Source organism: Uloborus diversus, chromosome 6 (genome assembly GCF_026930045.1).
Source record: "Uloborus diversus isolate 005 chromosome 6, Udiv.v.3.1, whole genome shotgun sequence".
Classification (NCBI taxonomy): Eukaryota; Metazoa; Arthropoda; class Arachnida; order Araneae; family Uloboridae; genus Uloborus; species Uloborus diversus.
Genome location: NC_072736.1, coordinates 41,087,849 through 41,098,485, shown reverse-complemented (window position 1 = coordinate 41,098,485; position 10,637 = coordinate 41,087,849). Strand labels below are relative to the sequence as shown.

Below are 10,637 nucleotides of genomic sequence, written 5' to 3'. Positions count from 1 at the left end.
TCTGCACCAGATAAACGTTTTTACGCTTTCCTTAAAAGTTTGATAGTGTAACTTACGTTAGTCTGGCTTTAAGGTACAGAAGCCACGCATTTGAAAAATCATATTTTTTAAAAACATTTTATTTATTTTTATTAAGTTATTTATTTTCAGCAAGACGTAAATTAAAAAAGAAAAGATATTCCTATGTTTGAATTTTCAAAGTTTACTGTATATATCATTTCTGAAATGTTATCTAAAACTCAACTGTTGAGTTTATAGCTTTTATTTTGCTTATAGAAAAACACTGGACAAAATGGAGGTAAACCAAAACTAGACCTAAATGTTGAAGCAGCGTGGGCGCAAGGATACACTGGCAAGAACGTTACAACAGCTATAATGGATGATGGTATGTATTTTGCTCCTATGTAATATATAAACTCTACCTAAAAATAAGCAACAAACAGAAAAAAAAGTACATTAAATGAAAAAAAAAACTTATTGAAACGCAATGAAATCTTGACAGAATATTCTACAGGCAATGAAACACAAAGTAACTGAAAAAAAAAAAAATAAGGTATCCGACTAGGTTTGGAGCTTTTTTTTTTAAATCTCATTATGAAACAATATTAATGTGTTTTTTTTTTCTTTTTTTTTGGAAATAGAAGGATTTTAAAATATGTTTTTTGTTAAAAATAAATGACAATATCATTATTTTCTAATGGGTGATTTTTTAGTAAAAACGACTGAAAATTAAAGTAAGGAGAAACGCTGGTAATAAAAACAATTTATTTAGGTTTATTTACGTGTATAAAAGAAACATATATAACTGAGATTAAGAAGTATTTCAAGGGTTTTAAGATTTATGACGAATTACGTAAATTTATTAAGAAATTTTCCTAAAATTACTCACCTTTTTTGGTAAAAAGTCTATAAATCAGAAAATATACTATCATTTTCGTAACCTGCGGTCTATTACACTCACAAGTACTTAGAAGATAGGCATGCCAAATTTCATGTTTCAATATTGGAAAGAATTTGCAAAATCATGTTTTCCGTACCCAGTATCGAGCGAAAACTTCATTCTTCAAAAAACGTAAATAAAGATTAGATTTAACGCGTGTTATACAGCAACCACTTAGGATATTCAAATATTTATAACTTGAGTTCCATTTCGAGTTCCAAATCGAAAAGGTTTATAATCTTAGAAAATGGGGCTGTTCAATATGATTATTTTGAGAAGAAGTGAATTTTGATCAAAAATTGTCTTTTCATCCTAATCTGATACCTTAATTTACAAATAAGCAATATGGGCAATAATACAGCTTACAAGTAACAGTACCCAAGTGTGAATCGCCGATTGGAATAAAACTTTTCACATCGATAGAACAATTAAAAATATCGCTTTTTTTCCGGCAACAAACACCTTTAACGTTGTGAAATTTATCCCTAAATATTGAATAATTGGAAATTAGAGGGTAAAATATATTCTTTTACTTTAAATTTTAATTACAAAAATCCAAATTTTGATTGGAAATTTGAAAAAACTAACAAACTAAAGTGGACGTTTTTCAGGATTTTTCTGAAAATACTATTAATATGGGTAAACCATCCTTCGCAATCCCCATCACGGTGAATGACCCTAAAACTTTTATCTATCGTAAGAAAGTACTGTTGCATATCACTAAAAAGCTCCAATTTTTAGCATTTTTTTTTTTTTTTTTTTTTTGAATTGAATTGAATTTTCGTTCTACTATAATTAGGAAAGAAGTTACAGTCACTTGTGAGAGCACACTTTTCATTTTTTCCCCGAACATTTTGAGTTTTTTTACTGGCTTCCATTTCGAACAATTTTAAAAATAGAAATCTAAAATTTCGAAGGACTACTTATCTTGTCATATGTGTCCTTCCTACAAAATTTTATTGCAATCGGAAGTGGTGAGGTCAAAAAGGTGATTTTTCTGACATGGAATTGTTCATCGGCAACTTGCCGCGGAACTTTTTGACGGGGAAAGATTGCGAGGGATGATTTACCCCTATAAATTATTTTTTCAGGAAAATCCTGAAACATGTCAACTTTAGTTCATTTAGTTTTTTCAAATTTTCATTCATTGTTTGAATTTTTGTAAATAAAATTTAAAATAAAAGAATTTATTGTACCCTCTTATTCCCAATTATCCAATATTTAGGGATAAATTTTACCCCGTTAAAGGTTCTGTTGCCAATATAAAAAAAAAGACTGGTTTAATATTTTTAAGTGTTCTATCGATGTGCAAAGTTTTATTCTAACCGGTGATTCAAACTTGGGTTGGGTTACTTATTAGTCTTTTCTTCCCGAATTTTGATAATTTTACTCATTGTTTTTCTTTGAGCAATCACGATTGCTTATTGTTCTCACTTGACTGTTTTGAATTCCTATCATTTTATTTTCCCGCCAGCACCACCGTCGCGTCGACCGGCCTCACGATGCTGATCCTCTTGCGAAAACCGTCTCTAGGTTGCGTCCATATCCTACACACACACGCATACACACACTCATGCCTGCGCACAGACATAAACACACACTCCTACACACATACACATACACACACTCATGCCTGCACATAGACACAAACACATATGCCTACACGCACACACACGCACACACATGCATACATACACACACACACGAGCCTACACAAACACACACGCTCATGAATGCGAAAAACATAATTTGAATTTAAGATGCCAAAAATTCAAATTAATAAAATTAATATATATATATATATATATATATATATATATATATATATATATATATATATATATATATATATATATTTTTTTTTTTTTTTTTTTTTTTTTTTTTTTTTTTTTTGAGAGAGAGAGATGGAGTGCATTGTGAAACAATACGAGCTCTTATTAACTTCTGGAGTTATATTTGAAATTCAGTGTGTGTTACAAAGCGAAGTGAAATCAATAACCAAACTTGATTGCTCAGTAATAAATCAAAATGTGTCTTCTTATATTAGCTATCGATACTTTAAGTAGCTCCTTACGAGCTATCATAGCTTAAAATAAAAAAATGTAAAATTTTTCGAATGAGTACATCCTTGTGATTCTAGAGATTTATTTGAGTCAAAGTAATGATATTAGAAAGAGAGTCGGAGGGGAAAAGGTTAGAAGTTAGTGTTGCTGCTTTTGACAGAGTTCAAGAGTGACTGCGTAATTGAATTTCCCTTGACTTGGCATTCTTTCTCTGGCAGAAACAAAAATGAAGGGAAATTATGTTGGAAGTTTTGATAGATGGTATAGGTTCGGCTTAGGTGGCTGGAAGGAAAAGGTTTTGTCAAGTTAAAATAAATTCAATGATATCCGTAAATGTTGTTTTGTGATCGTAGCAGTATAGTTGCAGTAAAAGCAAATGTACAGCCTCATTGAAATGAAATTTTGTGATTTTTGAATGGAGAAAATTAAAAGGTATTTTGTTAGGTATTGCAAAGGTAATTTCAAAAAAATATCTAGATTTTATGCAAATGAAGAAAGTTCAATTTCAACGAATTTTTAATAATGTTCAAAGCTTGACCATTTATCCTGTTTCCCATACAAATATAGATAAACAAACGCAATATCGTATTTTTACCCCTGTAAATTGTTTTCGAAACGAGTCATGCGTCATAGAATAAACCTGAATATTTCGATAGCTCAATGGTTGTGTTGTTTAAGTTTCTTTTCGAAATTTTGAAAAAAAAAAGCGGTATTTTTTTTTTTTTTAATTCATTTATTTTTAAAAACTAACCTACACTTATGATTACATTGCATATGGAATTAAAGTTATTATATTTTGATGCATTTTTTCATCTGTATGCGCTACATTTATTAATCCTTCATACTTTAATGCTGGTAAAAATTTCCTTAACCTCTCGTATTTTTGGCCGAAAATGCCATCACAGTATTCCACATTCCAAACCCAAAATTCCAATCTAAATATGGAAATCTAAATTCAAGTCCCATTCTGGTAGATCTATTTTCGAAAAGTATATCTTGAGAAGAAATAAATAAGTCCAAGAAAATTTCATGCTTCGGTTCGGCGCAAGAATATCGTCAGGTAGGAACGGATACGGTTAAAAATTTTGTTGTTTTCCCAAGCGATATTTTATGAAAAAATTAGATGTGCTTAGAAATTAACACAATGGTCAGAATAATTGTTCAGTAAGCTATATATTGCTGCCTAAGATCATCATAAAATATTCTTCCCTTTTTATAATTTTGTAAATTAGTTTTCGATACAAGACCATCGTCTAAAAGGAACAGATACGGTTAAAAATTTTGTAGGTTTCCAAAGCGATATTTTAATGAAGAAATTGGATGTGCATAGAAATTAACGCAGTGGTCAGAATAATTGTTCGGTAAGCTACGTATATATTGCTACCTAAAATCCTCATTTTTTTTTCTCTTTTTTTTTTTAATGATGATTCTGCAAATTAATTTTCCTTCACAGAATCATTAAAAAACTAAATGATCCGAACTTTGGAGCAATCGAATATACAGGGTGGTTGTAAAATTATATGAGGTGTTCAGAACCTTCTAGCAAGTGAAGTATTCTACGGAACATTGCCAAATTTCATGGGCGTGCATAGCAGACCATGGGATTTCGATTTCTGAAATAAAATAAAAAAATAGTACCAAAAATCACCACCAAGAGAAATTTTGGCGTTGAAAAGGTGTATTACTTGCGAATACTGAAGAATTAAATGCCAAAAAATGCAGCACAAATTAAGTTTTTGTCTACAAATGTTTGTTTCTTACAAATGAAGTTCAATAAAACCAACAAGAAATTCCAATTTGTAACAAGAGAAGAATAATACCAAATTTCATCAGGAAGAAATTTGGGCACGACAGCGAGGATTCCCTTCTTGAATAATGTTTATGTAAGATGGTGCACAACCCGATGTTGAGCTTTAGGTACTGGCTGTAGGCGGCAACATTTCTTTAGTAGCACTTTTATTAGTCATGCATTTCCGTCGGTGTACGGTATGGTCACCGTGTTCGGCCAATCTTTCCTCTTGTGCGTTGGACCATATGGACTTTTTTAACCGTGTCTCAACTTCGAAAACTCAAAAAACGTTACAGGTAGGAGAAATTAATCACTCCCCCCACGAATGTGTGGAAAATATTGTGCATCGCATGCAGTACCTGGAATATCTCGATGTTGGTTACATTGAACCTCATTTATTAGTAAAAATCATATTTTGTGAAAAAATTATGCATATTTTGTCAGTTAGCATGAATCCTTCAATATTCACAGTAATACACCTTTTCAACGCCAAAATTTCCCCTGGTGGCGATTTTTCGTACTATTTTTTTTATTTCAGAAATCGAAATCCCATGGTCTACTGTGTACGCCCATGAAATTTGGCAATGTTTCTTCCAATACTTCACTTGCTAGAGGGCTCTGAATACCTCACGTTATTTTATAACCACCCTGTAGGGGTAGTTATAAAATAACTGTACTGTATGGGTGAGTACTGTATGGGTGAATATACGCTATTGGAATTCCAATGGCGCAAAGATCATTTTTAGGCAAAATTGATTTTTTTGTCCGCCTCAAATAAAGCTTGCTCCAATTTTCTCAATAAATGGGAACAACAGATATAAGGCATAAAATACACCGCCAGCTCAGTTATTCCATCTGAGGACTGCAGTTTCGTGCTTATTCGCACTCGTTATCTCGGAATAGGAAGTGACTGAGCTGGAGGAGGAAAACTTCTCAAGGAAGCCCCAGATTACCAGACAAACTAATAGCTAATATAGAATTAGCACTGACCGAAAACAACTTACTGAAGTTACTGAAAACAGATATAAGGTTTCTGTTTTAGCGAAAAGTCCTAATCTCAACTTAATTCAAGCCCGGAGCTAAAGAGCAAAATATATTACTAGAGACCACGAATTTGAAAGCGACTTTTCAGGCCTACAACATTGTCATTTTTCAATGCTCAGGAGCCCCTCGGCACCTATAGTTGTGCAAGTTGGTAGGAGTTAGTTTGAAACCCGGGAAAGGGGTGCTTTTCAAATCTTTTTTTTTTTCTTCTTCTTCTTCTTTTTTTAGTGTTTCGGTTATGCACATTTCTATCAAATTCCTTTTGTCTTCAGAAGGAAGCAGAATTGTGTTCTACTTATGTGCGCTCTTTACTTACATTCTATTTTCTACGTTGGGAGAGGGGGGATTTTCATTTTGTACGAAACGGAACTCCTAACTCGTTTTTCAATCGCGATTCTTTCTAATAGACGATTTAAATTTTTGAGAATCAAATAAGATTGCAAATCAATCTTCGGGGGGCTAGTGGACGCGAGCGAGCAGGAAGCGGAGCCCTCTGGTGATAAAAATAAAACGTGCTCAAAGGAGCAAAAATGTTATATTCTACATCGATAAAGGCTTGTTAAAGAATAGTTTGAAGTAGTTCTTTACTGAAGCATCACAGTTTGTTACAATTTTAAACCTAGGAAATGACCTATTCTTTTTCTCGTTTTAGGTGTAGACTACATGCATCCAGATCTGCAAGAAAGTTATGTAAGTTTATCTCTCTTTTTTGAATTAATTCATTAAATTTTTATTTTTTAATTATTTTTTTTATTTGCAGATATATAGATGGACATTTAGTTTCCAAAAATGATTAAATTAGGTTCAGCACACCTTAAAACATGTTAATCCGTCAAAAAACGAAAATTGTTCCGAAATGAATAGTTTCTCCTAAAAATAGAAGAAAGAAATCGAATGATTAACATTTTTCATCTCTGTCATTTGACTTCATTTCGTTAGGGGAGACTGGGGATACTTAATCCCCATTTTAGCTTTCAATTATTTTTTTTATCTGCTGCAAATTATCAGTTTTTTTTTTTTTTTTTTTTTTTTTTTTTTAAGTACGTGAACAAAGGTAATTTTTTCCTCTATCTGACAGTATTTATTTTAGTTATAGTTAAACAGATAGTTTTAGTTAGATTTTTTTTTTCAATAATTTCATAAAGGGACCATGTATCCCCACATCAAGGGATACATGATCCCTTCATGAGGGATACTTGATCCCACTGAGAAAATACATAGAATTTTCATTAGATCAGCAATTTATATATGGATTTTCATTTTCTACATAATGTTTGTAAAAAAATAACACTATTTCTAATTTTGTTTAACAGATTATAATAATGTGAACACAATATACCACTGTTTTAAATTCCACTAGGACTTTTGTAAAAAAAAAAGTACACAATTTTAATGAACTTATGATGCTTTTGACCAATTACTTATTCTCCAATACAGTTGTGAACAAAGTATTTTATAAATAAAACTAACAATTTTTTTTAAAGTAGCGTAATGAAGCTAAAATTACAAGAAATAAAAATAAATGGATGACAAACACAAAAATCAACTTATTTGTCTCTTGTCTTACAAGAATAAAATTAAGAGTTTTATCAATAGAGAACTTATAATAGAGAACTCAATTCATCAATTGAATTTTATATTATAAGTTCTCTATTAAAATTGATTCATTTTAACCTGGTACTCAACCTGGTACTGAACCTGGAGCATTGAACCTAGTACTCAAGGAAATTTGCGTTAAGCGTAGTATCAGGTTTATTGATGTGTGGAGTAAATGTAAACGCAATTGGATTGCTAGGGATTTCCTGCATCTGAGTTCTATGGGGGTCAAAATGGTTAGTGGTTTGGTTTTAGAGGATTCAGAATCAAAAAACTAAGTTGGAATGGGGGGCATGCTTTAATGAGCAGAATTCGAATGGGTACTAACTATTGGGATTTTAGTAGAAACGAAAATAGGGTGGCTAGTAAGAGAAAAGATTTTAACAGTTGGGATTCAAATAATCGCGCAGCATTAAATAAAGGTAAGATGGGCTTACTTAAGGTTTTTTAAACAAATGCTCGTAGTATTAGGAACAAGATGGAAGAATTGAAAAGCATAACAATAGTCGAGAGGTTGGATATTATTGGAGTTACCGAGACATGGGCTACCGAAAGTGATGATGATTTATTATCTATTGCTGGGTATAATTTGTTTAGACAAGATACAGTAGGTAAAAGAGGTGGTGGGGTTTTATTTAATGTCAGAGACACTTTAACTTGCAATGAATTGGTAATTAATGATAAACCTAATGAGATTGATATGATTTGGCTGGAGTTTATGAGCAATAAGGGCAATAAACTACGTTTAGGGAACATTTATAGGCCACCCAACTTAAGCCAGGGTCAAGATGAACAGATGTTTAGTATTATTAGTGACATTTCAAGCAAGGGGTCAGTCATTATAATGGGAGATTTTAATTTTCCAGGAATTGATTGGAATAATTTTTACCATAGTAGTAGCAGAGAAGAGGAATTTTTGAAAGTAATTGGTGACTGTTTTTTAGATCAAATTGTAACTCAGGGTACTCGACAGGACGTGATTTTGGATATAGTTTTCTGTGAGATGGAAGGTTCTGTTCAGGGGTTATGTGTAGGGGAACACATTGGAGACAGTGACCACAACAGTATTAGGTTTGGGATTAAATTTGATACGCACAAAGTAGAGAATTTTTGGTTTGTGCCCAATTTCAGAAATAATGATTTTGTGGCACTTAGGCAGAGTTTGAAAGCAGTTTTTTCTTCTGGATTGCACAATAGCGATGTGAATCTTCAGTGGGCAGAGTTTAAGGAAAAGCTAGCGAAAACGGTTGGGGATCATGTTTCTTCTACGAGAAAGGGTGTCAACACTAAAATTTGGCCAATGTGGTTCTCCAGGGAAACTAAAGACGCTCTAAATTACAAGCAAGCTGCTTTTCATAGGTTTAGAGAAACTGGTCACAGTGTAGATAGGCTCCAATATTGTAAGGCAAGGCGTAAATTTAAGTATTTGGTACGGATTCAGAAAAGAGAGTTGGAGCAAAGACTGGCAGATAACATAAACAGGAATCCCAAGAGGTTTTTTGCATACGCTAATTCGGGGAAAGTTCGAAATAGTCATATTGGGCCACTGGTTGATGAGCACGGAATTTTTATTCAGGACGATAGTGATATTGCTAATGTTCTTAATAACTTTTTTTTCGAGTGTTTTTAACGATAACTGTATCTCAACAGTTGACACCAACAAGACACAAGCTATAGTACAGCTTGAGGACTTTGTATTTTCCAAGAATGACGTTTTACTTCATTTGAAAAAAATTAAAGAGACTAAGGCTCCGGGACCTGATAATATTTATCCAAAAATTTTAGTTGAATGTACGGAGGAATTAGCAGATGTAATCGTAAATATTTTCAATGCTTCTTATAACTCGGGGACAGTGCCAGAGGACTGGAAGCTGGCTAACATTACACCGTTCTTCAAGAAAGGGTCTAAAGGGAGTGCGGGAAATTATAGACCTGTGAGTCTAACTTCGGTGGTTTGCAAAATTTTTGAAACATTGATAAAAATTAAGATAGTAAATTTTCTAGAGACTAATAATCTATTGACTAGTTTTCAGTACGGTTTCAGAAAAGGTAAATCTTGTGCAACTAATTTATTACATTTCTATGACAAAGTTACCATGGCTTTGGACAATAAGAAGCCTGTAGATGTTGTTTACATTGATTTTCAAAAAGCTTTCGATAAGCATGTTGCTCTACTTAGCAAATTAGCTGATATAGGAATAGGAGGGTAAACTTTCATTTGGGTAAAAAACTGGCTGACCGGAAGGAAACAAAGAGTAGTTGTAAGGGGAAATTATTCTAATTGGAGTGAGGTTTTAAGCGGGGTTCCTCAAGGATCAGTGTTAGGGCCTGTTTTGTTCATTGTTTTTATGAACGATATTCACAAAAATATTTCTGGGAACATGAATTGTTTTGCTGATGATGTCAAAGTTATGGGGACTATAGAAAATGAAGAACAAGCAAATCAGCTGCAAGAGGATCTAAATCATATTACGGAGTGGGCTGATAAATGGGGTATGGCTGTTAATGTTTGGAAATGTCAAGTGCTACATTTAGGGCATGGAAATAAGTGTACAAGTTATTATTTGCAAGGTTCAGTCATTAGTCAGGCAGACAAAGTTACTGATCTGGAGGTCTTAATAAGTCAGGATTTAAAGTTTAGCCAACAGTGCAGCATTGCTAGTAACAAGGCCAATAAGATGCTTGGGTTTATTAATAGATCTATTTCAAACAAATCTAAAGAAGTTCTTCTGCCCTTATATAGAAGTTTGGTAAAACCTCATTTGGAGTGTGCTGTTCAGTTTTGGTCTCCTTATCTTAAGAAAGACATTAATGTATTGGAAAGGATTCAAAGGCGAGCTACAAGGCTAATAAATGGACTTTCTCACTTAGACTATGATTCCAGACTTAGAAGGCTAAAAATGTACAGTCTTGAGCAAAGAAGAGACCGAGGGGACATGATTCAGTTGTTTAAATTTATTAAAATGAAAGATGTTACGGGGCTGAAGTTTAGCACTGAAAACAGGACAAGGGGTCATTGTTTTAAGCTATTTAAATCTCAGGCTAACATGGATGTTAGGAAAAATTATTATTTTAGCAGGGTAGTGGAACCTTGAAACAGTTTACCGGAAGAGTTGGTAATGAGCAAGGGAGTAGATAGTTTTAAGAGGGCCATTGATCTTCACTGGGGATTGTAAATTGACAAGGACCAGTCTAGCTGGGCCCA

At 33.0% G+C, this 10,637-nt stretch overlaps 1 protein-coding gene across 1 annotated transcript in view; it reads left to right on the top strand.

Moving 5' to 3' along the window:
• The first annotated feature begins 338 nt into the window (after positions 1–338).
• LOC129224015 (neuroendocrine convertase 2-like) overlaps positions 339–10,637 on the top strand; it is a 46,755-nt gene continuing 36,456 nt past the window's right edge. The window contains exons 1-2 of the mRNA XM_054858411.1: positions 339–385; positions 6,489–6,526. Of these exons, the coding sequence (XP_054714386.1) occupies positions 376–385; positions 6,489–6,526 (48 nt within the window). The 5' untranslated portion in view covers positions 339–375. The remainder of the gene's footprint in view (positions 386–6,488; positions 6,527–10,637) is intronic.